Source organism: Cygnus olor, chromosome 11 (genome assembly GCF_009769625.2).
Source record: "Cygnus olor isolate bCygOlo1 chromosome 11, bCygOlo1.pri.v2, whole genome shotgun sequence".
In the NCBI taxonomy this organism is placed as follows: Eukaryota; Metazoa; Chordata; class Aves; order Anseriformes; family Anatidae; genus Cygnus; species Cygnus olor.
In genome coordinates this window covers 10,523,583-10,550,701 of record NC_049179.1, presented here as the reverse complement: position 1 = coordinate 10,550,701, position 27,119 = coordinate 10,523,583, and the positions used below count along the sequence as shown (strand labels likewise).

At 54.8% G+C, this 27,119-nt stretch overlaps 5 protein-coding genes and 1 non-coding gene across 20 annotated transcripts in view; 2 read left to right on the top strand and 4 right to left on the bottom strand.

Moving 5' to 3' along the window:
* PATL2 (PAT1 homolog 2) lies at nt 1–6,181 on the bottom strand. 4 transcript variants are annotated; one of them, XM_040569895.1, is made up of 19 exons: nt 6,163–6,181; nt 5,478–5,580; nt 4,992–5,284; nt 4,714–4,782; nt 4,562–4,627; nt 4,308–4,475; nt 4,050–4,136; nt 3,499–3,653; nt 3,103–3,186; nt 2,880–3,018; nt 2,593–2,713; nt 2,417–2,514; nt 2,065–2,109; nt 1,803–1,936; nt 1,407–1,566; nt 928–1,068; nt 749–846; nt 521–670; nt 1–280 (listed from the first exon to the last, which is right to left on the bottom strand). In XM_040569895.1, the coding sequence occupies exons 2-19, from the start codon at nt 5,530–5,532 to the stop codon at nt 241–243; spliced, it is 2,103 nt and encodes a 700-aa protein (XP_040425829.1). In that variant the 5' UTR covers nt 5,533–5,580; nt 6,163–6,181; the 3' UTR covers nt 1–240. The 4 variants fall into 4 exon arrangements, with proteins under 4 accessions (XP_040425829.1, XP_040425826.1, XP_040425827.1 ...); XM_040569892.1 differs by lacking the exon at nt 6,163–6,181 and adding an exon at nt 6,074–6,155; XM_040569893.1 differs by lacking the exon at nt 6,163–6,181 and adding an exon at nt 6,074–6,155 and having other exon boundaries at nt 4,050–4,133.
* A 247-nt stretch (nt 6,182–6,428) lies between these two features.
* Nucleotides 6,429–9,863, top strand: B2M (beta-2-microglobulin). The gene is made up of 4 exons (XM_040569900.1): nt 6,429–6,597; nt 6,707–6,985; nt 7,766–7,807; nt 9,162–9,863. Exons 1-3 carry the CDS (start codon nt 6,522–6,524, stop codon nt 7,777–7,779), a joined length of 369 nt encoding a protein of 122 aa, XP_040425834.1. The 5' UTR covers nt 6,429–6,521; the 3' UTR covers nt 7,780–7,807; nt 9,162–9,863.
* A 1,834-nt stretch (nt 9,864–11,697) lies between these two features.
* Nucleotides 11,698–17,587, top strand: TERB2 (telomere repeat binding bouquet formation protein 2). Of its 2 annotated transcripts, none has more exons than XM_040569898.1 (7): nt 11,698–12,580; nt 13,660–13,741; nt 15,154–15,299; nt 15,564–15,625; nt 16,079–16,188; nt 16,283–16,374; nt 16,884–17,587. In XM_040569898.1, the coding sequence occupies exons 1-7, from the start codon at nt 12,517–12,519 to the stop codon at nt 17,027–17,029; spliced, it is 702 nt and encodes a 233-aa protein (XP_040425832.1). In that variant the 5' UTR covers nt 11,698–12,516; the 3' UTR covers nt 17,030–17,587. The 2 variants fall into 2 exon arrangements, with proteins under 2 accessions (XP_040425832.1, XP_040425831.1); XM_040569897.1 differs by having other exon boundaries at nt 16,076–16,188.
* Nucleotides 17,588–18,427: 840 nt separating this feature from the next.
* Nucleotides 18,428–21,137, bottom strand: RPS17 (ribosomal protein S17). Its single transcript, XM_040569899.1, has 5 exons — nt 21,013–21,137; nt 20,664–20,815; nt 20,295–20,400; nt 18,676–18,741; nt 18,428–18,553 (listed from the first exon to the last, which is right to left on the bottom strand). The coding sequence occupies exons 1-5, from the start codon at nt 21,013–21,015 to the stop codon at nt 18,473–18,475; spliced, it is 408 nt and encodes a 135-aa protein (XP_040425833.1). The 5' UTR covers nt 21,016–21,137; the 3' UTR covers nt 18,428–18,472.
* On the bottom strand, nt 19,603–19,735 carry LOC121076394. The gene has a single exon (XR_005823496.1). It is a non-coding gene; the product is annotated as a small nucleolar RNA SNORA71 (small nucleolar RNA).
* A 326-nt stretch (nt 21,138–21,463) lies between the features above and the next one.
* The window catches only part of CPEB1 (cytoplasmic polyadenylation element binding protein 1), a 36,293-nt gene continuing 30,637 nt past the window's right edge, over nt 21,464–27,119 (bottom strand). For all 11 annotated transcript variants that reach the window (XM_040570057.1, XM_040570059.1, XM_040570061.1 and 8 more), the window contains 5 exons: nt 26,239–26,375; nt 25,170–25,368; nt 23,700–23,794; nt 23,417–23,497; nt 21,464–22,861 (listed from right to left, as the gene is read on the bottom strand). In XM_040570057.1, coding sequence (XP_040425991.1) covers nt 22,751–22,861; nt 23,417–23,497; nt 23,700–23,794; nt 25,170–25,368; nt 26,239–26,375 — 623 coding nt within the window. In that variant the 3' untranslated portion in view covers nt 21,464–22,750. The remainder of the gene's footprint in view (nt 22,862–23,416; nt 23,498–23,699; nt 23,795–25,169; nt 25,369–26,238; nt 26,376–27,119) is intronic.

Genomic DNA, 27,119 nt, shown 5'->3' with positions numbered 1-27,119 from the left:
TAATCACCTTTTTATTTTATTCCAAGTGCTGTACAGAAATTCACCCCCATAGGTGCTCCCAGTGGCCCTGTGCAGACCGGCCTCAGCACCCACCACACACTGCTGCAGGGCGTGAGGCCGAAATAAATTACCCGTGTTCCCTGCCAGTGCACCATGGCTCACCCAAAGTGCCCTGCACCCAAGTTCTGGTTGCTTCAAAACTCAAAGTCCTTTTCTCAGGCCCTGCCCCACTCTCGGGGCTTAGCATGGCATGGCAGCCTCTGATGGCAACGGGGAACACCTGTGAGGAAGGAGCAAGGTTGAAACATCAGGCTGTCACACCATCGCGGGGGCAAACTGGTCAACATGGACTTGTGTCCTTCAGCACAACAGAGGTTTGTAGACTCATGTCCAACAGGGCAGTGAGAGCCACCAGCACCAACCATCGCTCCTCTCCCAGGGTCGTGGTGCCCCCCCGCCAGGTCCCCTCTCTCCATCCAAGAGGGACGGTGGGCACGGGGCAGTGCTAGGTGGTACTCACTCCATCTTGGCCTCCAGGTGGTGGACAGTCTGCTTGTCCAGGTAGCGGCAGAATAGTGAGAGGAGGTTGCTGGGCAAGAAGAGTGGCTCTACCAACGAGGCCTTGGGGACTTGTGAGAGCTCCCGAGCGACCAGGAACACTGTGTCTGTCCTGGAGACACCAAGGGGACAGTGAGTGCCCTGTTGGGCAGCCAATCCCAACCCTACTCACGTGGCCCCATCCCCTCACCATGTCTCAAAGTCTCTGCCATGTGGCTCCAGTGGTGTCTCAGAAGACAGCAGCCCCTCACCACGGCTCAGCAGGGAGTAGAGCAAGGTGATGCCAAACTGCAGAGAAGCACCAGGAGGAGCATCATGGCTGTGTGTCCATCCATGATGTCCCCCGCATGCTGGGGATGCCCAACATACCTGGTTCTTCAAGGCCATAGCGAGCGGAAACTCGTCGGACTCAGGCAGGGGCCTGGTAATCTCCTGCAGGACCTCAATGAGCCTGCTGAAGGTCATCCTGCCCACCACCTCATTCAAAGGGCTGTAGAGCAGGGGAAGAGACTGGGCAGGGCAGAGGGGAGAGCAGGGATCTGAGACCGCTCAACCCACAATGGGCACAGCCCCATCTCCACCCCACCTTCAGGGTTTCAGGATGATGCTGCATATCCCAGGAGTATACAGCCACCAGGACTGCTTTAATTCCTCCTGGAGACCTTTCTTCCTCCTCCCCGCAAGGGCAGAAGCAAAGCCCTGAACCTGCCCTTCACAGCAGCCTCTTCCCATGTCGACCCCACCACCTACCCAGCCTTGCTGGGACCCATCAAGATGGATGCCCACAGGCAGGGTGACAGGGAAAGGATGCAGCCCAGTAACCCCCTGCCCCAGCTGGAGGTGCTCGCCTCATCCAGTGCATCTTTCTTCATGAGGAAGGGCAGGTGGTGGGTGATGGTCAGCAGGATCTTCTCTGCTTGCTCTGAGGCCAGGTGGGGCAGCAGCCGCGCTGTGAGCTTCTTGCCTTTCCGCACACACAGGACCTGCAGGAACTCATCCTCTGCCTCCCTGGGGACAAAGGCTCTGTTGGCACAGACTCTGAGGGACCTGAAGCCCCTCTGCCCATCTGGGTGAGGAACCAGCATCACCTCCCTCACTCCTGCATAGCTCCAGTGGAGGACAAGACTTGTATGTAGGGTCACTACAGATTATGGTGACACATGGAGGACGAGAGCCCATCACTTGGAACTCAGCTAGGACCAGGACACGCTGCCCACCCCCACCTCACCACAGCCCAGACTCACTCCTCACTGCTGCAAGCTCTGATTTTCAGGGCCTGGTAGATACGCCCCGCTTCCTGGGTCTTCTGCTCCTGCTCCTCTGGGGCCAGGGACACCTTCCGCTGCATCTCCTCCACCTCCAGCAGCTGCAAGAAGAGCTGGAGGAATAACATGGAATAAGGTGGCAGCTTGGAACATCAGACATTCCCCACAGAGCTCCTTGGACAAGACCCAAGCCCCTGCTCCATCAGCACCATGTCCCAAAATCAGGACCCTGGCCACTCACCCTCTCGATCCTGTGCAGCGCTCGAAGCCGGTGGCTCCCCGCAGCCTTCAGGAGGGGAGAAAGGAAGGCACAGTTACAGCCAGCACCAGACACCGCCGCCAGCAGAGCACTGGGCCAGCTGCTCCCTGGGGATCAAAGTGACTTCAGGACAAAGACCAACCCCACACGGAAGCCACGGCCACCTCTGGCTGCCCCATCCCACCCTGCTGATGCCACCAAGGTGTCACCCAATTCAGCCGTGCGCCCCATCCCATACCCAGAGCCAAAGCAACACCCACGCTGCAGCTCCTATCGCTCCTGCTAAATTGCTCCAAGACCTGGAAGACCTGGAGCCCAGTGTCCCCTCACCTACCTCCTCCACCAGGGCATGGTGCACAGCATCAATGGCTCGGCGGGGGCTGTAGCACGTGGACACAGCGACCTGGCCCAGCGAGCCAGCAATGCGCACCACTGGAAGAGAGCGGGGGGCACGGTGAGAGTGTGCCCCACATCCCACACCCCACCCCGGCCACCACCACGGCCCCTCACCAGAGTTGTAGGTCTCTACTTTCTGGATGAAGGGTGTCACCAGCTTGGGGGGCTCCTGCTTGTTGCGCCCACCCAGGAGCTCCTCTTCCGCCTGCTTGCGCTCCAGCCGATGGTAGTAGGTCTGCGTGGGAGCCAGGAGGGCAGCTTGGGACCATCCAAGCCCTTTTGCCCCCTGTGCCAAGCCCATTTCTGGATGGGGCTCAGCACCCCAAGCCCCAGCTCCCCAAGGTGGGAAGCCACAGCCCCAAGGAGCTGGGTGACCCACAGGACCTATGTTAGAGGCTCACCTGGTAGTAGTAGTCATCATCCATGTTCTCACTCTGCAGCTGGATCATCTCCACCTTGACGACCCAATCCTTTTCCTTGCAGGTCATCAGCCCAGCATAAGGGTCAGCTTTAGGGGACCACAGCTTCTTAGGGGAGACACTGTCACGGGGGAGACCACAGCCTGCCGTAAGCACCCAGAGCCCCCTCCCGGGGCACTCCCAAGACCCCCGGGGCCCTCCATACCTCTGCACCGTCCCGCCTTGCTGCTGCCGCTGGGTCAGGATGCGCTGGTGCTGGGGGTGCAGCTGGGTGAGGTGGCTGGGCATGCTGGAAAGGGGGACAGCAAGGGCTGAAGACACTGCAGTGGCTCCAGCGCATCCCCTGGAACATCCCCTGGTCTGTTCTCCGCATGGTCCCACAAGGGCCCCCAACTCCCTTTGGCTTGCAATGGTGGGCAGTGATGTGCTCATGGCACTCCTGTCCATCCTGAACTCACTCAGACCAAAAACCTCCTTGCCATCACAAGCAGGGCTCAGCACCCACACTTGAACCATCCCCATGGAGCCACCAGCTTCTTTGGGGGCTGCAGCACCCCTCCCCTGCACCCAGCTTCAAAACCCCACTCGCCGCCCCTTCTACCTGAAGTTGAACTGGCTGCTGGCCGAGGGGCTGAAGAAGGGAGAGGGGTCCAGAGAAGGAGACATCGGGCCGAAGTGCATGGCAAGGGGCCGCGGCGGGGTGCCAATGTTGGGTGACAGGGGCCTGAAAGGGGTTGGAGGTGCGTACCCCGTGGACTAGAAAGGAAGAAAGAAGCAGTAAGGTGGCAGGACACCCTGCCGTCACATCCAAGGGCTCCTGGAGGGATGGCCTGGTTCTGCCAATGCCACATTTCATGCTCCCATCCCAGGCAAGGGTACCCTGGTGTCATGCTGCCGCCCAGCACACCCCAGATCCATCAGCAGTGCTCCAACATGCCACCAAGCACAAGGTCACACCCAGTGCAGGGACATCAGGACAAACAGGTTTATGAAGCCATAGCTACACCTTCCCCATCACGTATGGAGAAGGGCACCCAGGATGAGACCAAGATGGAAAGGCTGCTGCTCTGGGGAGGTGCTGAGCTGTGCTTGGAGGTGGCTCTTCCAGGACATGGCACCATCTGTGGGGACAGTGGTGGCCTGCTGCATTACCTGGTTGGAAGCAAAGAGAGAAGAAGCTCTGCGGGCTGGTGGGAAGGGCCGAGGGGAGCACATGGAGCGCGGCATCAAAGGTGGCTGCTGCAGGGACAAGTAAATATTACTGGGACCAGCTGGGCACTGGTAATGTGGTCACAGCCACAAATCCCAGCCTGATGGTGGGTTTCATAGGGGACAGAGGCGTCACAGAGCTGGGGACAGCTTCTGGAGCAGAGAGGACAGAGGTGAGCAAGACACCCTGAGAGCTCGTACCTGCCGGAGGAAGCGCTGGGGGAAAGACTTGGGGGACATCCCTCTGAAGTCGGGGCGCTTGAGCCGGGGAGAGCCCGCATACCCCCTCTGCACAGGGGAGCCGAGGAAGTCGAGGGCCACGTTGGCGGCAGGAGGGGGTGTCTCCAGGACCTGCAGGATGGCTTTGTCCTGTGGGAAGAAGCGGCAGGAGATGGGAATGCAGCCCTGTCCACATGCCACAACAGGGGACACGTGGGGATACCCCTAGGACCCACCTCCAGCATGTGGTGGGGTGGGATGCTGCTGGGGCAGGAGCCCCACACCATGGGCTCCATGGCCAGCTGGAAGACAGAGAGAGGTCAGCACGGGGAGGAGAGGGGCAGGGAACACTCAGACCCTGCCACCAATGAGGAGGGGACATTTTTACCATGTCCTCTTTGCCAAATTCTGCCCAGACAGAGCCAATCCTGCTGTCCAGCACTGCTGAGTCCTGGCTCTGGGAGCAAAAAGGACAGTTAATGGCACACACTTGGCCACAGCACCATGGGCCTGCCCTTGTCCCTCCCAGAACCATTCCTTGCCCTCTGTAGGGCACAACCCACAGTGTGTGGATGGAGGGACAAGCAGCAGGTCCATATCAGTATCTTTGCTTGGACACTGGGGGCTCAGCACCTGGGTCCCCCTCCCACCCCGCTCAGGCATCACCTCCAGTGTGGGCTTGCTCTGCACAGCTCTCATCACTGCTGGGTCTCCCAAGTCGTTGGGCTCATCCTCATGCTGTTCCTCAGCCCCCAACTCTTCTTCTTCCTCTTCTTCCTCCTCGGAGCCCACCTGCTCAGCCTCTGGCTCCATCCCACCTTCACTCTGGGGCTCTCCCTGCTCCTCTGATGGTGGCTGCCCCTCATCTGCTTGGGGCTCCTCCTTGGTCTCCACAAGCTCAGGGCTCCTCTCCAAAGGCACTTGGGTTTTCGCAGCATCCTCCTCAGTGGAGTCACGGTCTTACAGGGGAAAGCAGAGTGTGTTGGGGGTAAATAAGTGCCCAGGAAAATGCCACCAGGCTCCCTACTGAACTCTTTGTTAGGCATAAGGACACACCCCACCTGGGGAACACCTTCCTCACCCCCAACCTCCATCCTCATCCCACCAGGTGCTGGCTGGTCAGCCCAAGTCTGGGGCTCCCCTTAACCTTACCCAACCCAAATGTCATCTCATTGTACAGGTCAAGCTCCTCATCCTCCTCGGCCATCTCCTGCAGCAGAGGCACATCTTCCACTAGCAGGTAGTCCTCAAGGATCTGGGGGCGAGAAGGCAAAAGCAGCATGGACACCACCAAAGGAGACAGCTGGGGAAGAAGAAACCCTAACCAGCCCCCATAACAGGGGGACGCCCAACCCTTCCTTGCTGCTAGTCCCACGGCTCATGGCTGCCCCGCAGCTGGAAGAGAAGAGCAGGAGCAACCCCCAGGCACCAGCACGGGTCAGCCCGGTGCCAGGGCCCACCTGCTCCCCAGCCCTGCCACTCGTGGCTCCCAGGGACCAAGCCTAACCCAGCGAGGACCCGCTGAGCTCAGCACAGCGCAAACACCCACGGAAACGCCCTGACACGAGAGCACCAGCAGCGCAGCTGCCGGCAAAGAGCGCCGTGAAGAACCCTAGCGGTCCCCACGCGCCACCAGTAGGCTTCAGAGCGAACACCCCGCCGCGGCAGCGAGAGGGACAGCGGAGGGAAGGCGGCCCCGAGCAGAGCAGAGCCGTGCCGGGGCGGAGCGGGACGGGGCGGGCACTCACAACCGGCTCGCCGCCCTCCGCCATGCCGCGGCACCGCCCGCCCCCGCCTCCCTCTACGGGGCCGCGCTGCCCCCGCCGCCGCCTTTTACCGGCCGCCGGCACCGCGCATGCGCGGCCGCCCCCGCCACGCCCCCTCGGACAGGCCACGCCCCCCCCCCGGTGCCCCGCGGGGGTCTGAGGGCGGGGCGGGGCGGGGCTGCGGCTGCGGGGCTCCCGTTAGGGCGGTGGAAACGAAAGCGAAAGCGAAAGCCACGCACTGCGCACGCGCGGCGGGCCGCCGGCTGGTTTCTCCAACCTGTGCGCTGCCCGTCTACATGGATACTAGTGACGCGGCGGAGAGGCCGCCTCGCCATTGGCCGCGCGCCGCGCCCCTGATAAATAGGAGCGGGCGCGCGGGCGGAGCCATTCGTCGAGGAGAACGGAGAGGCGAGGGTCGGGTGGCGGAGGCATGGAGCTGGCGGCCAAGGCGGCGATCGTAGCGCTGGTGGCGCTGGTGGCGCTGCTCGGCCTGGGGCAGGCCAAGGGTGAGTGTCCGGCGCTGCGAGGGGCGCGGTAGCGGCGGTGACGGGGCCGCCCCCGGGACTTCGCCGTCCCCGGTGGCCCTGGCGCTCAGCGCTGCCTTGCCCCCCGCAGCGGCACCCAGGGTGCAGGTGTACTCCCGGCACCCTGTCACCATGGGCTCCGAGAACGTCCTCAACTGCTACGTGGAGGGCTTCCACCCCCCCAAGATCGACATCACCTTGCTGAAGAATGGGGAGCCCATGAAGGACGTCAAGTATTCCGACATGTCCTTCAACGACGACTGGACCTTCCACCGCCTGGTGTACGCCACCTTCACTCCCACCAAAAGTGACGTCTACACCTGCAAGGTGGACCACGAGGCCTTCACCGAGCCCCAGTCCTTCAGATGGGGTATGGTTTCCTCTCCGCGTGTCACTGTTGTTCGCGTCCAGAAGCCGAGCCTTGCTGATTTCTATCTCAGCCTCTCTAGAAACAGGGTGCTGTAATGGTGTGCGTTTTGAAGGCTTTGTTCTAGACATACGTGAGCACCAGCAAAATTAACTTGGTTTCAGCCAAGGCCTGAAAAGACTGTTCCAAACCTGTGCGAGAGTTAGTTCGCAGCAGATAGGAAAGGTTTGCTTTGGCATTGCCAAAGGTTCTCTAGGTAGTTGGTCTCTGGCTTCCTGGCCTGCCTATGCTGTGCCTGACAACTGTTAATGGAGTTCTCTGGGTGGATTTATCTAAAAAAGATGGATGATGCAATGATTTTTGGCTTTAATGTAGTGGTAAAGAATGACACTGTTTAGATCACGCTTACTGAAATTCCTGTCTTCTAAGCCAAGACTGCTGGTGCTCCTCTTAATGCTGATGGCAGCATGTGAGCATGAAGTTCTGGTCTGAGGGCTGCTGGGCATCTCCTGAGGCAAACCAAGATCTTTCCAGCCCTTGGTTGTTGGGTGAAGCCTTCTAAGAGTAAAGCGTGATGCTTGGGGTGAACATAAAGAAAGATGCAACAGTGGGGAGTGATTTTTGGTGACCTGGTCTGTGGTTTGTGGCAGGAAGCACAAAGCCAAGCAAGGGCAGCTCTATGAGGCTGTTCCCCACAAGGGTGGGCCCTTGGGCCCTGCAGTGGCTGGAGAGAGGGACTGCTGTTTGCTCTGAAGCCTAATGCTCTGTATTTCTTTCTTGTAGATCCAGACTACTAAGATGTGCTTATCACATGTGATAATCACGGTGAGTTACACTTGTATTTTGTGTGCTGGTGGTAAAGGGAACGTGGACTGCTCTCTGTGGAGGGAAGTATGTAGCTTGCATAGTTGAGGAACAAAAGGAGCGACCACAAAAACCCCTCGTGTTGCCACTGAATGGGGGCAGAGCTATTCTGAAGCTCTTACTACTTACTAAATATGGTTAATCCTGCACTGGGCATAGGGTGTTATTTTGGTAACTTGTGATGTGCGAGGCACAGATCGGTGTAAACAGCTAGCTTAACTCTTGGTAGAGAAAATTGAAGATGTGTGGCTGTAAGAGCTGCGGTGCCAGTTGAAACTGAAACTCCTCTGTTGAGTACTCCAGTTGAGGCTGGATAATTATTGACTTTGTGCAGGATAAGCCTTTGCCAGGCCTTACAGGAATTACCCCCGTCCCTCCCGTTGGTTCAGAAAATGTTAACAAACGCTTTTAGACTGAGACTGAGTCATGAGTCACATGGACTTTGGAAAAACCCTTGGGCATTGCTTCGTAAGATGTAGAAGGATCAGAGTCCTTTCCTTGCCACTGTCTAGTGCTGTTTTCCCTAAAGGTCTCCAACAAAGGCTGGGAGGGGTGTTGGTCTTCAGGGACAGGAGAAAACTGGAGGTGAGGTCACCAGCTTTCTGGGATGAGGAACAGGATATACTCTTAATTAGCAGCAGAAATGTGTGTGGTGCTGAGGGATGGGGAAAGGCTCAGGAAATTCACCCAGAGTGGAAAATGGTTGGATTGGAAGAGTATTTAGAAGGGATGCCACAAGCGGTTAGATACTTTCTTGTAGCTGCTGCTTGGGACATGTTGCTGAGGTAAATGGGCCTGTGATTCGATGCAGTACAGACAATTCTGGGTTACAGAGCTCGGACAAATGATATGGCACCTCTGCCACTTTCCTGGGGATGGAAACCCAGCCCTAGAGCTGGGCCTGGGGTATGCCGTGCCCCAGTGGTTTTAGTGGGATGTCTGCATGAAGGTTGCTGATGGTGAGGGATGCCAAGCTTGGTTGGGCTGGGACTGTAGGGCAGGGACAGTCCTGACTTTGTTGGAGTCTGGGGGTAAGGATTTGCAGAGCTGGGTTAGAGGAGGCGAGAGCAGGATACAGCAAGAATGTCTGTGCAGACAGTGTTTAGGGTGCAGAGCACTGATCGTCTAAGCTTGTTGAAGTCTGAACCCCCAGGGCAGAAGGGATTGAAAGTGGTTTCTGCAGTGTTCAACGGTGGGTCTGTGTGCATGTAGCTGGGACTCTGCAGTTAGAATTGCCCTGTGGAAAGCTTTTCCTAAAAAATTACGATTGAAGCTATGCAGAGTGACTGATGCTAGTCTTCTCTCCCCCACGCAGGTCTGAAGATTTTTGCCCTGCAAGTCAAAATGAATTTGAGCTTCTGTCCTTTCTGCATATGATGGAAAAGAGCAATTGTCTTCATCATGAAATTCCTTCTCTTTACAATGCTAGGGGTCACCTACAGTTAACAGTGGTTGTCTGAACTCGCTGTATTATGTTCCTGGCCTTCTTCACCATGAAATTAAAATGCTGAGGAATTGGGAGGAAAAGTGGGCGGAGGGAGGGCTTGAACACTGAGGCATGTGGCAGATGTTCTGCAAACGCAGTCATGCTGTGCTGTTGAACCACCCTGACCTGGTGGTTAGGATGGAGATGCAAAGTGAGCTGATCTGGGGGGAAGGAGAGGGGAATTCTGAAAATTTGGCTATGTACCAGGGGATTTGTAATGCAAATTCACACCTTCAAAACGTGCATAACTACCCCCCCAATAATATAATTAAAAAAAAACACCTCTAACATCTGCTCTCCATAAACGTGTCTGGCTGTAGCGACAATTGGTTGGTTTTGTAGAATCATTATTAAATAACTATTATTAGAGCTTATCATTAAAATATCCTTCACCCCAAACTAGTATGCTAACTAGGCTTTTCTGAGCACATAGGTATAAGTGTCTGCATTACCCATTAGAAAATTGTAGCTCTTTAGTGGTCTGAAGTGTACCTAATTTTTATCTAAATACAATCAGAAAACTTAAAAGGAGTCTGCCTTTCTGAAGTGTATTTGTCTTTAAAGTATTTCTCCAGAGTCCTGTACCAGCCTGAACCAATTTTTTGGACTCTGCTGGCTGCTGGGTCGTGGGCTGATCCAGAGTATGGTGGAGCTGCACTTGGCTGCACATTTTTTCCCCCACTGAGAAGGAGCAGGCACACTTTTCTTTTGGAGGGGAGCCACTTAGCCCGTCAAAGGGGAAAAAACTAACAAACAAAAACAGGACATCTGGCTAAGGCTTTTCAAGGCATGTGGTGTCAAAGATGGACTGAGGGGAAACAGGATGTATCAGCTAGTTTCACTTCCTCTTTTTTTTTTTTTTTTTTTTTAATTCTGCAAGGGGCTAGCTACATCACATGGCCTTATGGGGGCTGTTCTGTCACACCTCAAGCTCAACAAGGATTTGATGGCATTACCCAAAAATGGTGATACTGCAGGAGCTGTGCTGCACAGCTGGGCAGCCTGCTTTAATTTTATGAAACAGCTGTTGTGATTCCTTGGTGCTAGATCTAGGAGGATCTGATTAGCACAGAGCTCATACCTGAACAAGGATTCCTGGCTACCTGGTGTGTGTGGTTTATTGCACTTGCTCTCATGGGTAAAGATTCACTGAGGCTTGCGTATGCCAAGGCATCACATGCTCAAGGTTTACCCAATCTCAGCTTACTTCACAGCCTTTTCTGTTATATTTGCACTTTCCGTGATGAACACGGAGAAGAGAACCTGCCATATGCAAACCTCTGGCTTTCTGCTTTGCTTGAAACTATGTTTTACTCAAACAAATTGTTTACTACAAGGGGCACACTCTCCTAGCCTCGGATTAGAATCAGTCAGGAAATGCTAGCTGGTCTGGGAATTTCTATCCAGCAGGAAAGGTGTGCTGGTGGGGCACTGGTCTTACCCAGGGGTTGCTGTCCATCTCCTTCCGGACCCTTTGTTCAACCCAACAGTCTCAGGTGGAGGAGGTAGATGAAGACCTTGGGGTCTCCGCTGGGGTGTTGGTGGTGGGTTACATGTTCCCTATCCAGAAAAATCCTGTGTGAGTACAAAGATGGGTTCAGGACCTGGGGGGGGGGGACGGTCTGAGGCGCTGTCCTCTGCAGGAGCAAGGGGAACCCTCAGGAGCATTCAAACCAGGATGTCATGCCTGGGTGGCCGTGCAAAACACACATCACCCAGCCTGGGACAGCAGAGCTTGCCCAAGCCACTGCAGAGCTCAGCTTGCAAAGTCAGCCATGCTCTGAATATCAGCCATCCCCACCAGTGGTAGAAGATGGTTTGGGAAGGAAGACAAGGTTGGAACTTTCCCTCCAGAGACCCTTGTGGAGCAGCACAGCCTGCTGCAAGAACCCAAGGTGGCTTGAGCCACAGACCATGTCCTGGCCTCCTCTGATTCATGGAGAATCACCAGGTACCTGCCACCACCCTGGTGGCACCCTGTGCCACCACACTTCCCCTTTACTGGCTGCAAATGCATCACAGAGTGATGGCCGGGTGTATTGCACCAATAGGAAAACCTCCTAATTAAGACATGAGCTCTGCACAAGCTGAAAATGCTATGGCACAGGTGGTGCAAAAAGACCACATTGCTGAAGGAAACATCCAACAACATCATACTGCACTAGGGAAGTTGTTGCCCTGATTGCATCTGTGGGCTTTTTGTGGTATTACTTAGGAATTATTTTGTCAGCGTACTCAAAAATCCCCTTTCTGGGGAGTATGATCCATGGCAGTCCCAAAGGCTGGTGAATTTTGGTTAACACCTGAATTTTGGGATCGTTTCTAGAAAAATGTTCTCTGTTTGAGGGGGGTCCAGCTTGGGGGGGGGGGGTCCAGAGGTATCTGGGATGTACTTGCACTACTGCTGCAGTTTTTTCAGTGCAAGTTCCTAGGGGATGGAATTGTTGAGGGATATCTTGGCAAGTATGAAGCATGAAACAAGCCTCATTTGTGCTTTATGAATTACAAGCAGTTTTGCTGAAAGCAAGCTGTTTCCCAGATCAACCAAGTACGTGTTTTTAGAACGGGTTACTTCTTCAACGTCACGTCCCCTTAGGGTCTCTGACACTTCACCAATTCCTGCATGACAGGGAGAAAAAACAAAGGGCTCAGGTACAAGAGGAGGGGAAAATCTTTCAAGACAACTGAATATAGACGTCCTCCTGGAAAAGTGGAAACAAGCAGAAATCTCCAGATGCTGGTGCACCTCCAAATGCTTATCTTTACAACTTCAGATTGTGTAAAAACCTGATGAAAAATGAGTATGAATCAAAGACCAGGGCTTTCTGCTTCACTTTTCAGTACTGCTGACATATCACTTGCCTGTTTGGGGCATATTCAACTCTGTTCAGGTTTCCAGAGGTGTCACCAGCCAGGCTAAGTCATGGAGCATTTCTGGAGGACATGGTGGTCAAGCCTTATACATAAACCTACCTCAGCTGGTTAAAAAGTCCCACTTGGCCCATCTGTGTGCCTAGCTGAAACCATCCTGAGCTATTCTGGGGCTCCAGAGGTGCTCAGAGCCCTCAGCAGGTCCCTTCCCGCCTCCCCGCCCGGCTGCCCCTCAGCACTTCCCGCCGCTGCCATTGCCCCTCAGGTTCCCGCCTCACCTCAGCACCTGCCACCCCTCAGGGCTTCCCCTGCGATGTTCCAGGGCCGCCGTGCCTGGTTCTCCCGCAGCGTCCAGCCCGGCCCTCAGCAGCTGTGGGGTGAGCCCTCAGTGGGGCAGGGACCCCCTTTGAGGAGCCCAGGATGGGTCACGGGGAGACCCATGGCTGTGGGGCCCATAATGGGGCCTGGCCTGGGGTACCCCAGGTGCACTGGGGCATGTGGGGACATGTTTGGGGTGTGGCGATGTGTCAGGGTGTGGGGACAAGGGGTATGTAGTGCCCCACTGGTGTGTTACAAGGGGTAAACAAGGGACACATTGGGGTGGTGGGGGGACACACTGGGGTGTGTGGACACATTGGAATGAGTGGGGGCTTGGGGAAACATTGGGATGTGTGGAAATGTGTTGGGGTGTTTGGGGACAAAATGGGGTGGGGAGGGCTCTCGTGGCATGTGTAGGGACATTGAGGTGGGGGGCACATTAGTGGGGGGGGGCGGGGGCACATTGGGGTATGTGGGGACATGTTGGTATGGAGACACATTGGGGTGTGGGGATGCAATGGCGTGTGGAGCCATGGAGTATGTGGAGACCCACAGGTGTGTGGGGGGACACACTGGGGGGGGTGTGGGGTTGTCTTGGGGGGGGGGGGGGGGGGGGGGGGGGGCACACTGGTCTGTGGGGACACACTGGGAGGCACATTGAGGTGTGTGTGGGGGAACATATTGGGGTGTGGAGACACATTGGGGCATATGGGGACGTTTTGGGGTGTGGGGACACATTAGGGCGTGTGGGGACACACTGAGGGTCTGGGGACATGTTGGGGTGTGTGGGGCTGTCTTGGGGTGCAGGGGGACACATTGGGGGGGTGGGTGGCACATTGAGGTGTGGGGATGCATTGGTGTGTTGGGGGGGGACATGTTGGGGGGGCACACTGGGATGTGTGTATGTGGGGACATGGAGTGTGTTTGGGGGGCACAGTGGGGGGTGCGTGGAAATGGGGTGTGTGGAAATTCGTTGGTGTCTAGGGACATGTTGGGGTGTGCAGGGGCACATTGGGGACATACTCAATGGAATGTGGGGACAAATTGGTGTCAAATTGGGGTCTGAGGATGTCTTAGAGTGTGTGGATACACACTGGGTTACCTCCCGTCATCCTCACCCCGGTTCTTCCTCCTGCAGTGGCTGGCGGAGGGCTGCTCACCCGCTGGCGGGATGCCGACTACCTCTTCAGCAGTGATGCCGCCCACCCCGACACCCGCAGGTTGTCCCTCTCCCCAGCTGTCCCAGCCACTGCCACCTCCTCACTGCCCGGCACATGCTTGGGAAGTGTCTGTGGTCACTGTTAGCCCCTTCCATTGTATGCGTGGTGTGCTGAAGGGGCTCGGCCGTGCAGTCATGTAGAGACAGCAAAAGTAAAAGCACAGATAACAGTAACAGTTGTGTTAGCCCAGTATTTAATGGGTGTAAACATCCCCTGCAGGTCAGGGTGGTGTTTTGGAAGTGCTTTGTACAGTTCCTGCTGTGGTCTGCTGGGGTTTTACTGCTTAGTCTGGTCTGACACAGAGCTCATGCATGTGAAAACCTGTACCCACAATAAAGCGTATCCAGAGGTATCCCAGACAAAACATAAAATGGCTGTGAAAATAATGCAGCTTTCCATGCATGAGGCTGGCTTCAACCCAGCACTGGGGACGGTGTTGTGAGAAAAGGACGGCGCTGATACTGGCATGGCTTTTTGTGTGGGAAGCGGAGCAAGGTAGGAGCTGATAAAACTGCATTCACACTCCAAGTAGTACTAGCAAAAATAAAACCCACCTACGCTTAGCGCTGGTACAAGACCTCTGCACAGAAACAACTGATAAAAGATGCCTTCAATTGTGTAAATCAAAGTAATGGTGCTGCTTTGTTCTTGCTACCTTTGACTCGACATGCTAAAAAAGCTCAGGGTCTAAAACAGAGCTGACACCATTCCCAAGGCCAAGGGGTAAACAAGGAAGTAACCACAGGTAAAAAAAAACCCAGGGCGGAACATTGTGAAAGCAAGACTGGGGACAAGAATAATCCAGCAGGAAAAGGGTTGAATTGATATTTTCCTTCTGCTTCATATAAAAAGTAAGAGGGCTTGACAACGTTTTTACAGCAGAACTACAGAAGTAAGAGAAGACTATTCAGGATCTTCCTCCACCTAGTGAATAGCTGTGTAACTTATCACGCAAATATATTTATGTGAAAGGGAGCGGTTTCTCCTGATCCTCTGCACCAGGCTTTCCTAGTGTCTGAAATAAGCAGGTTGTTTTAACACATTATTGCTTAGAATTGGCTTAGATTTTGTAAGCCTTCAGACACCGAGGCCAGCTTTGGGAGTGGAATCCAGCAGATCTTTAAACAAAGCCCTTCCTTCAGCCACAGCATTCCCTGGCCCATCCTGCTGGAACAGGACATTGCTGATAGAGTCTCAGAGTTAGAAAATAACAGCCTTTCCTAGGGTACTTTTTCGCCCTGCAAAAGGGCAAAAACATCCAAGCAGGTCAGTTTTAATGACAACACACATCCTTTTACACTTGTTTTACCCAAAGCCGCCCCCTAGCCCTGTATCTCCAGGTTGATTGAAGCCAAAGCTATTTCTGTTCTGCTTTTATTCCAGGCTTACCTTTAGGAACCATTCTTTTTCAGAATACACAAGAGCCTGGAGTACTTGGATGGCAGAGCTACAGTTTTCCATTGCTGCTACCTCTCTGCATGGGCAAACACCAGTGCAGAAATGAAGGAGTCAGTGGTTCTGGGCCACTTTGTTCTGCCTCCTGCCTGCCTGCAAGAAGGTGAGGGAGAACACTAGGTGGGTGCTGCGCTCTCTATTCCCCAGTACACACAGGGGTGCCAACCGGCATCAATCCTTGGTCCCCTCTGTCCTGAGGGTGGGGGATTTCCTTCTGCTGGGAGCAATTCTTCCTCCCTGAGGCCGAGGAATTAATGCTCCATCTATTATACCGTGTTAGGGAGCAATGCCACTCAGTGATCTCCTGCACCACTGGGCAGTCTTCTTATTTCATGCTTTTACAGTCATTTACTTTTGTTCATGGCAGAAATCAGAAGAAAAACTGGTGGCTTTATTTGGGAGCAGATGGATGATTCCCTTGCAGAACAGGTAAGATGAGACATACATACTGCAGGAGGTGGTGTAAAAATCAGTTGTAGCAACTGGTTTTCATCCCAGACCCTCAACCCAAATATGGGATGAAATGTTCTTGCACTTGTGCTGCATGTGTCCTCTCAGTGTGACAACCCAAGGACAGAATACTGGGACATGCAGGAGGGATTTTCTCTCTTGCCCATGCAGGCACGCAGTCTGCACATTCTTCTGGGGACTGCCTGTTGCTGAGGTCTGAGTCCAGCCCTTTTGGTGCAGCATTTTCTTTCCCCATGACAATTCCTACTGTGTGCTGTCTTCTTGAAGGGATTTCTCAGTACTTTTGAATCAAAATTCATCATCTTTAAAACTTTATTATAAAATATGCTGGAAATCAGAATTTCTAAAACTGCCTCAACTCAAATGGACTCGGGGCGCAATTTTAAACTAACTCTGTGCTGACACTAGCAGAGACCTAATGAAGATCTTCAACCTAATGAAGATCTGCCGGACGAAGCAGAGATGGTGAGAAAAGACTGCAAGCAAGATGTGAGGGAGGATGTACTGAACCTGCCTGAAAGGTATTTCAGGCCTCAATGGTAGGATTTGGATATGCCCTTGCCTTTCAGAAGATATCCAACATGAAGGAAATAACATCTTTCTCCCCCAATACAGCAGTGAAGAAAACCCAGGCTCAAGAGCATCGACCCAGGGGGAATTTTCATACCATGCACTTAAGGAATACCCGATGAATAACATGGTGACAGGTAATGTGTAGCATAGGTAGGCTTGTAATAAGTGGAAAATTTGCCCAAAAACAGCTGTGGGTGCTGATGAAGTCATACTCACCCCTTGGGATTGCTCTTTTCCCTTTTACTCTTGCTGGACTCAAAAATGGCTACAGGTTTAACCTGAAAGATTGTAGTTTTTTTGTTGACACTGCTCGTTTCTGATGGAAACTGCTTATTGCTCATTGTCCTAATTTGCATGGCATGTGCAAATATCAGAAGTGGTGCAGCAGTTGTGTAGGGTAAGAAGGTTGAAATTCCTGGGTGGTAGATCAGAGCTGCGTTTCCCTAAACGTTATCTGACACCAATTTCCAGTCATTAGAAACTTGAGAGCGCAACCAGCCTTTGCTGTAATTCCGAGGGCACAGCTGGAATTGGTCCCTTCCCCTCAGCACTTCTCATTTTCCATATTTCTCATTTCAGCTGAGAAATGAGAAATTAGGTAGCTCAGGGCTCCCGCGGTGAGACCAGCACTTTCCATTCCTAGGCTACACCTCTGCTCGTGACATGAAGAAGTACGTTGGAGAGCTACGTGATTTCATTCCTGGCACCTCGGGTTACACAGCATACTGGATTCAAAATGAAATCAAAGTTTACTCTGATGTGAAAACTAAAATGAAAAGAAAATTGTAAGTAACAGGAGGCTGTTCTCATCAAAAGCTTAACTGAGTGCTGCCAAAATGCTGTCAGCCATGTACGGCGATTCAATTCTGTTTAGCAACATCCCGTAGTTAGATTCTCTGACACCTTACTTACTTTTCTGCAGGCTTATGGTTATTTTTACTGTCAGTCAGTCTGTGTTCTCACCGTGTTTCAGTTAAATAGTGAAGAGATTGGTGGTATTGAGCTGAGAATTCTGTGGTTAAATCTCTGTGGTGTTTGGGAGAATTTATAAATTAGCCCTGTTCGGTTCATCCTGACTACAGCTCAGCATGTTCAGTGTACATTTAAATACCTGGCTACATTTGTTGTAAACATTTTATTCCTAACTATTTAAAACAAATTCCACAGAACACACAAATATAGACGCATCTCCAAAAGACCAAACCCTTTGCCTTTTTATTTGTATGGAGTACTTAAGTCAGTCGACCCATGGCTGCAAACAGCAGCCTTGGAAGAACACGCAGGGCGGAGAAGGAAGTGGGCTTCTCATCACAGCCCTGCCTGTAGGACCCAGCGCCCCACCAGACCGCGTGGCTGGCACCGTCACGGTGGGCCTGGGACCTCCAGTACAAACACGGAGCCTTGTGGGCTTGTGTGGGTTTTGAGCACAGGCCCTAAACTTCCCCTCAGTAAAACCCACGTCAGTCACAGGTGCACTGAGCACTGCAGGTGGTTGTGCCAAGACCCCTCGCCTCACCAGGGGTGCCCAGGTCACCGTGACCACAGGTTGTGGTGCTGGATGATGCCAACAGCCACGGCAGGGACTTGTAGGGTCCTCTGCCTGTGCATACAGGATGGGAGGAGTCTTGGGGGTGAAGGTCCCAGCTCTCCCATGCCTGCTGCGCCCTGGGGACATCGTTAGTGGATGAGGTGTCTTGCTGGGGGCTTTGGGGCCTGTCTCCACAGGGGAGCTTCCACCCCCAGACACAGTGCTCTGCTCAGCCCAGTTTGTTCCCCTCACAGAAATAAAATCAGATTTCCCCCTCTTTCATTTAAGCACTAAAAGTCACAAACGCGGTTATAAAAAGCAACTTTTATTCTGGCACAGCATGACCCTGAGAGCTACCCACTCACAAGCAGCACAGCACAAAGCTGGGAGGCGCTGACGGCGAGGACACACCACGCTCGCCCTCTCCTGGCTGCGCACGGCCATCCTGAGAGCAGCAAGCACGCATGCCTGCAGGAAAACCTGTAAAATAACAGCTTTGCACCTCATGCCCCAAGGAAAGACCCCCAAAAGGCACTCACAAATGTGAACGTGTCAAGTCCTCTTCACACAGTGATGCCTCAGATATGGCACCCCGGGAGAAAGTACCCTCCCCTCCTCACCCCTGCGCACACAGGCTTCGAAAGACCAAGCAGTCCGAGTTGGTTTCCCACGTTTATTGGAAAAGTGACATAAGAGCGACCGCCTCAGAGAGCTCCTCGGGGTGTTTTGAAGTTCATCCCCACCGTGGGCTGTGTGACCTGCAGGTTGGACAGACTGCCGAAGTCCTGGAAAAGAGACCGGGGTCAGTCACCGCACTGCCTGCCCTAACCCCGCCGAGGGAGGAGGCAAATCCCTCCCAGCGACACCAGGCAAATTCCTCCCAGCGAGTACGGCTCAAGCTACTCACCAGAAGCTTCAGCATTTCCTTGGTGTCTGGGTCCACTTCGATGATCTCCTGATCGAGGGCAGAGACCTGGGGACAGAAGCGAGACAGTGGTTGGGCAGTGCCGCGCAGACCAGCAGGAAGCCCCAGGGGCCAAGTCCGCACTACCACTGCGAAGCCCCCACCCAGCACGGCCCAGCACCATCCTCCTCGTGAGCCCTGCTGACCAGCATGGTGAGCAGCTCCAGTGCCCTCACCAGGATGAGCCAGGAGTACCCCGACCGAAACACTGTGGAACCACCTCAATTCCCCTCTCCAGACCCCAACCCTTGGTCTCCGTGTGCTCCCTTCCACAGAAGGCTGGGTTTCACCAGCATCTTCCTAAGAAACAACGAATAACCCATGTTCAGCTAACACAGCTACAGCACCAACGAACGCTCCTTCCCTGCTCAGCAAGAGCTGTGAGCTTCAGGGTGACTTCTTTCACCAGCATTACCGCACCCGGCCTCTGAAAGGCAGCTGGTGTAAAACACCCCAGCTGTTTCCTCCAGACCTCTGCTACCTGCAGCATACTGCAGGAGACAGCTCTTCAGGTCAGCACAGCTGTGGTCACACCTGAAATCTGGGGGATGTGAGAGCACATAGAGCTGCTGGTATTTCCTGAGTCACTGCTGGATGCCAGGGGTGAGGAGTCACACCAAGCTGTGGCACCAGGCTCATCATCCCACCTTGGGCTACAAAACTACCTGTTCTTCCCCGACCCAGACTCCGAACATCAATAAAATCAATCTTCCACGTAACCAAACCCTGTGACAAACCCCAGCACCAACAATTTTGGAGAGCTGAAGAGCAGAGATAATGGTCAGACCGACCACTTCTTGTACAGCACGGAAGGTAACAGCATTACAAGCAGCTGATTAAGGAGATGCGGAAGAGCAGCGAGGAGCAGCTTGTCTGAATGCTACAGGGTTTGGGAGGGACAGGAGCAAACCCACCAAACACGGGAAACGCTTTCAGAATTCCTCTCCCTGCACTATCAATGACCAGGCCACGCACCAGACCTTGATCACTTTCGAATGCAGGTTCAGGAAGAGGGACCGGGGAGGGCACTTCCGTGCGAGGACCACCAGAGCTATGTGTAGGCAACGCGCCGCCTGGCCGGAGGTCGGGGTCCTGCTGCCCCTCCACCAACCGGGTCAGCTCACTGGGATTTTACCGATTGCCTCTCTTTAGCGACATCTACCGCACAGCTGGCTTTAAGCCGCTCTGAAATATTTTTCTGTGTATCAGATTATTTCTTTCCTCATTTAAAGCGAGGAAAATGGAGGATGGGTATCATCTTCTGACCGGCAGCAGAGCTGAAACGCAAGAAGTCAGCTGCTCTTCCCATCCAACGCCACGGAGTTTTTGAGGAAAAGCCCTCAGAGAGGAGGCCAGAATCTGCTTCAGCTCTCCTCCTTTGACCCAAGCCCTCCTCAGTGATGTTTAAAGATGTCTGGGGCCAGTAACGAGAAAACATTGCGCCTGGGTGCTTTTTAGCACCCGTGACAGAAGACACCCCAAAGCAGGATGGGCAGGCCCCACGGTCTCCCTGTGTGAAGACGGCCGCCGAACCGGGCACTTGAGCGCGGCCGCGAGCTCACCTCTGGGACGTAGTTGTCCCTCCTCTCCCTCTCCTCCTCCTGGAGTTTGATGGAGATGCCTCTGACGGGTCCCCTCTGGATCCGCTTCATCAGGTGGGTGACATACCTGTGGGACACGGGGCTGCCAGGGGCCGGGGGGCGACACCGCCGCAGCTCGGGGTCCTCGGCACCTCCGAGAGCACCGGGCGCGTAGGAAAAAAGGGAAAACGTGCAGGAATAACGGGAAAGCGCGTAGGAAAAAGGAGAAATGTACGGGGAAAAAAGGGGAAAACATGTAGGAGAAAGGGAAACGTGTAAGAAGAAAAGGAAAGCATACAGGAAAAAGGGGAAAACGCGTAGGAAAAGGGGGAAGCGCTTGGGAAGCCTCACCCCGCGATCTTGTTGCGCAGCTTCTTGCTGGGGATGATGGCGATCTCCTCGCACACCCGCTTGTTGGTGTGGAAGTCGTTGCCCAGCCGCGTGTAGTACTTCTCGATGATCACCCGCGCCGCCTTCTTCACCGTCTTCGTCCGCACGCGTCCCTGCGGGGGCAGGCACCGCTCGCTGCCGCCGCCGGCCCCGCTCCGCCCGCCCCCCCCCGCCCGCCGCCCCCGGGGGCCCCGCCGCGCCCCGCGGCCCCCGCCCCGCTCCCCCCCGCTCCCCGGGGCCGGCCGCAGGCAGCGGGGCCGCGGATGGCGGCGGACGGCGGCCGATGGGGACGGATGGCGGCGGCACTCACCATGTCGGCGGCGGCCGCGCAGAGAGAGAGAGCGCAGGGGAGGGCGGGAGGCGCGAGGGGACGCCGGGAGCGGGCGGCGCCCACAGCGCCCCCTGGCGGCCCGGGGGAGCTCGGGGAGGGGACGGGTGGGCGGGGCTCGAATGAACGGGGCGTGGCTCATTGGTATGGCCCCGCCCCCGGCGCTCCCCCGGGTCCCCACGCCCGCCCTCGGGGTCCCGCCCCGGCGCCTCCCCCGGGCAGCGCGGCCTCCCCGGCCCCCCTCTCACCTCGCCCACCAGGGAGCCGGCCTCGGTCACCGCCCCAGCCCCACGCTTCGCCCCCACAACACCTCCTTGCCCCCAGGAGCCCCTCCGTTCACAGCCCTGCTCTGTGTCCCCCCCCCAAGCCCTCAGGTGACAGGACACCCATCCCCAAGGTGCACGTGGGCAGCAAAGAGGGAGCACACAAGAGCTTTTTTTGCTGCAACGTGTTTATTATGTGCCAAAAACTACACCACAGCTTACTCCACGCATCTGTAGGAGAGTGCAGTCTTGCCTGCATATACTACAATGAGGTAGAGACTTCACACACAGCTTCACGAAAACCCACAAAGAGCAGCTGGGATATGCAACAATGCAACATCAGCTCAGCAGGAAAGAGGGAGAAATTATGACACTGGTTCTTTGGCACACAGCTTCCGATAGAGGGGAAAGTAAAAAAAATAACTATAAAGTTCTCAAATCCCAGCAGCATTTCAATCGACTGCACCGTTACTTCATACATTTCTTAAACAAAAGGAAAAAGTACTTGTCCCCTCTAAGAGAAAGGGCTCCTATGAACCTTCATCTGTCCACCGAAACGCAGCCCTTTTTTAGCTAGTTACAAAAGAAAAGTAAGTCCTGTGACTTTGTGATTAAAAACCTCTATCAACCCCCCTTAAGTGCAACTTAAAAAAGTGCAACAAACTATTTAAAACTATATACAGCAGCTCAGAGATCGTTTATCCGGTCCAGTTTCAAATCCAAAAATCCTGTCCTGTTCTGTTGCAAACACCTCGATTTACAACTTTCCACCAGCAGCCCCCAGACACAAATTGCAATAATGTTAAAAGCTGCCAGGAAAGAAAAATCTCTCGTTTCAAACGACTTAAAAACTGTTTAAGAGTGTAAAAAGGAACTGGTAAAAACCCTCGAGCGTAAAATATGAAATATGATTTGGTTTAAATGAAGAGCAAAGTCTCCTTGTTGTTACAGTAAAAAACGCCAGCTGAACATTCAGTTTATGCCGTTCAGATGGGGGTTAAATGAATGGAAAGGCACTGTATGGCAACTGCAAAAAAATGGAGCCAATGAGACCTGCATTATTACCATCAGTATTGCAAGGAATGTAAAAAAGCGCCTTTAATAAATAAAAAACCTAGGTGAAGGCATCTGCATAAACACCTTCTCAACACGCGGCCCTTTTTGCTTCTCGTCAGCAAACTAGGAACCAAAGTCTGGGAACTGCAGAATCGCTTGAGGGGTGCTCCCCCCCTCAAAAACCCCAAACAAAACCCGACAAAATTCACTGTGCATTAGTGCAGAAACAAAAAGACCAGCAAGTGCAAACGTGAATGTAAGATTTCCCCATTAGTCCTCAGGAAGCGCGTTCCCAGCCTGGGTCTGGCACCAGCAGGCACGCTCGTGCGCTCTCCACTTGGCAGGTTAACAAAAGGACTTTCTCCTGCGCCCGCGGCGGCCCCCGAGCCCCAGCGGCCGCTTTAGCTGGAGTCTCTGTTCTTCTGGTTGCGCATCAGCGGGCGGTGGTGACGCAGGACCTCCATGGAGTGCTGCCAGTGCCAGCAGGAGCGACAGAAGTACTTGAAGCAGATCTGCGGGGAGAGCAGAGGGCAACGCCACCGGTCAGGATGCGCGGACACAGCGCACAGCGGCCTGCGGGCTGGCAGCCCCCTCCCTGGTTTCACAGCCCACACCAACGCAGCAGCTCCGAGGGTTGCTTGAGCAGAGGGAGGGAATTCCAGCAATGCTGCCGGAGGGCTCTGCCAGCGCTCGCTGCTCTCCCACTCCCGTCTCCTCCTGGTGAGGTGGAGCAGAGCATGCTGCTGCTGCTCCATCTCCCATTGAGACTCCAACAGGGAGCTGCTGGATTCTGGCCCAGCTCCTTCAGCAGTGAGCAGAGGTCAGACAGCGTCCTCTACATTTTGAGCAGCCTCAGGACAGCAGTGGAAGGCTGCCTCTGCCCCGGTGAGCAGCAGGACTGCCTCCTCCAGAGCTCTTGCTTCAACACCTCATCCTCCCCTGTGGGGGAGCACGGACAACAGGGAACCACAAACACCACAGCCACGAGGAGCGGAACCTGCTCCTCCTCGAGGAAGTCCCTGCGTGGGGCTGCCAGGAGCAGGAATGGCACCAAGGGAAAGCATTACCTGGTCTCTGCAGAAGAAAGGGCCAGGCTGAGCGCTGCAGACTTGGCACATGGAGTCCTCCAGGTATGGGTCAATCTGAACCTGTACAAGAAACCAGGCAGCTGGCACAAAGCCGTGGCTCTGGGCAGCCCCAGCAGGGCCACGCCACACGGGTCACCAGCACCCCTCACAGGGACAGGGGGCAGGCTGTGCTGATCGGGGTGCTCCCAGCAGCATCGCCCATCACACACACACAAGTCCAGCTCCCTGGGCTGCCCCAAAGCCTCTCCCACCAGCTCCTCACCTTTTTAGTGAACTTGGTAGTTTTGATTTCCACAAAGGCAGCGGTCACCGCCTTCAGGTAACTGCGCTGGTTGTTAAAGGTGACACGGCCAGACCCTGGAAGAAGCCAGACCACAAGCATTACACCAAGCCCACGCCCCCAGGCAGGAGCCAGGGGGAGATGAGGAGCCCCACACACCGCCCGCCTCCTCCACCAGGCAGCCACAGCAGGCAGCTGAGAGCAGAACGGATCTTCCACGCCTGCACGAGCTCTGGGGCCAGGACAGGAGGAGCGGGACCAGCAAGCTCCACGCCTGCACCTGAAATAAGCCAGTGCTGAGACAGCTCAGCAGCTTTTATTTTAAGCCTCCCACTCATCCCAGAGTCTTACATTTTTGCATCTTCACTGCCAGTCAGCAGTGCTCCTGCACCACTCATTTCCAGCCGAGTTTCGTTATGCTGCAGAAAAACCTATCTGTGCTCACCTACGAGTTTCCTTTCTTAGTAAGAAGAGCTTTGGCTGTTACACGACGCTCCTGCGTGCTGGCAGCTAGAGCTGAAGGCAGCAGGGATGGGCACAGTGCAAAGTGCCACCCAGAACACATTTACGTTGTCCCCTCAGCGCCCACCCAGCATCACAGGACAGAGGCTGGGAGACCTAGATCTGGTCTGGGGCACAGAGATCAGATCTGGGGACCCTTCTTCTCTACAAGGGTCACTTCAGCCTCTTAGTGGGGATCTCTTGGGACTGTACCCAAAAGCCACTTCAGCAGTGCCATGAGCACATCCCAAACCCAGGCCTGCACCCAGCCTTAACCAGAAAAGCTGGAACGCTGTCCATGGACAGTGATGAGCAGCAGGCAGCTCAGCATGAGCCAACTCTGAAGTTGTTCCTGCCTAGTGACAACCAAGAGTCTCACGGTCCCTTCCAAAACACAGGGACCACTGCAGCCTTCCATAGCTTGAGCCTGGAAAACTGCTCCTGATGTTCTGTTGCAGGGTTTTTCCACACAGACCAATGCCTTCAGTGCTGAGGTCAGCAGCCAACAGGCTTGAGTTTGCCCCAGCTGCGTAACAGCCACAGCTGTCCCTGCTCTGGGGATGGAAGAAGAGCTCAAGCAGCATTTAAGAATCATTAGCAGCTGACTGTCTGTGCACAGCACTGAACCAAGGCAGAAAACCCTTCGGCAACACTTGAAGAGGCACTAAAAACCTTGAGCTGCTGCGGAATAATCTGGGAACTGGAAGGTGCCAGACACATCTCTGCCGGCACCCCCAAGGCTTGTCTCGCATCCCCACAGCCAGGTGGGGAACACTGCTGGTGGAAGAAGCTGGCTGGACATCTGCTCCCAGAGAGGTGGAGGCAGATGGCCATCTGTCCTGCTGGCTGCTTGTCCTGCAGAGCTCAGCACCCTGGGAAGGGACCAAGCAACGGGCACCGCTGCAGCCTGTGCATCTCCTCAGAGCGCTCCCTGGCAGGAGGAGCACTCACCGATTGGGTACTTGTGCTTGTCCGTGTCAATGCCAGCGTAGACCACCCCTCCAAACAGGTCATACATGACGGCTGCCAGGGCCTCTGCATTCAGCATCCCGTGCAGAGCCCCCACGAACACTGTCTTGCTGGGATCCAGCCGCTGCGACGGGCTGCGCACAAAGTTGCTGTCTGCCAGCACCCATGGGATCACCTGCACCTGAAAGCAAACATGAAGAGGTCAGCAGGCCAAGGGCCTGTGATCCCACCGCCAGGCTGATCCTGCACCCTCAACTGAGGGCAGGAACCCTCCCAGGCCCTCAAGACTTCATCCCCAATCTGCAAACGCCCCTTCAGTTATTGCTGTTTAGAATCCACATCCAGGACATAAGAGCTCTGGAGCTCCAGACACCTCAGGAGAGCTGGGGCCTGCCAAGGGAACACAAACACTCCGTGCTGCTCTGTTTCAGCCAAACTGGAATCCAAAACACCAGTCCATTGGGGCTGGCAGCCAGGAAACAATCCAGGCATGACCGATTTTACCTACTGCCTGCACCTATGTTTACAGCCCAGTCAGATGCCTCCCTGCACAGAAGCCTACTGTTGGAAGGGATCGATGAAACAACCCACCCACTGCCAATTTCAACAGGAGCTTCCATCTGCTAGACAGCTGATATAGGGCTCTGAAGAGGAGAAACTTCTGCCAGAGCTAAATCACCAGGCACAAAAGTGCTGCCAATAGCCAGACACCGGGAGAGCTGTCTGGAGTGCAATTAGTTTGCGCCTGTCTAGATAAGACCTGAATCTCAATTCTTTAACTCTACAAACTTGTGCAGCTGCACCTGATCTACAGCTAAGGCCCCGCTCACTGGCATGCCAGTCCAAGCCCTTGGCTGCTGCAGCGCCTCCACCACCAGCGCACCGGTCAGCCAGCCAGGGCTGCGCTGGGCAGCAACTGCGGATCCAAAATATCTGCCTGCAGCACGCACAGGAGCCATCCATTCTGCGAGCAGGCAAGGTGTAATAGAGAACCAAAGGGATGGAAGCGTCTCTGCAAACAAAGGGATGCAGAACTGATGGGCCTGCTCACCTCTTTGCAGCGCATCCTGCGGCTGGACATCTTGAAGTAGTATTCACTGAGCCCGTCAGGACTCAGCAGGTCCTGGGAGCATGCCTGGAGCAGAGCACGCACAGATTTCTCTGACTCAAACACCAGGTAAACATATCCTTTAGAGATGAAGGGAGAAGAACCACTGTTAGAACTGCAGTGGGGGGAAGACCATCCCAGCTTGCAAACACCTTCAAAACCACTCTCAGATAGCACTCAAAGTATCTGCACTGCATCTCCCTTGCAGTCCCCAACCCTTCCTCTTGGGAGGCAGCATTACTCCTGCTCAAGCACCACATAGAGGATCCACTGCTGATGCACGGAGCTGGGGAAGAGCCCCCTGCAGCACAGGGCTGCTCCTCTTCATCAGAGGTCACCGCGCTCAGGGACATCTGGGCCACCACCTCCTGCAGGCACATCTAGACATGGCAAGTGGCCGCAGCCAGCCCAGCCACAGCACGGGCTGCAGGAGAGCAGGCTCAGCTTCACACTTCGGACGTCTCATCCCAGGAACATCAACGCAGAGCTTTACACCACTGTCAGTGCCAACACTGCCTCGCATTGCTTTGGTGGCTGAGCAAGGCCACTAGGCGCTGCCAAGTCTACAAATCAGCCACCACGTTCGTTATGCTTTAACTCATTACTGCTTACACATCAGCCCAACTATTTCAGACAGGATTAAGCCACGGGGCCATTCAACTCGCTGGTGCCTGCAGCTTGCTGCAAACATACATTTGTATTCACTGTGGGTGCTTTACGCCAAGGGCACACGTGCCTTGGGTGCCTGCACCAGCAGAGGAGGCTAACAGCCACCACCAGAGCAGGACAGCCCCACGCTGGGCTCTGGAAGCACCAAACAGGGG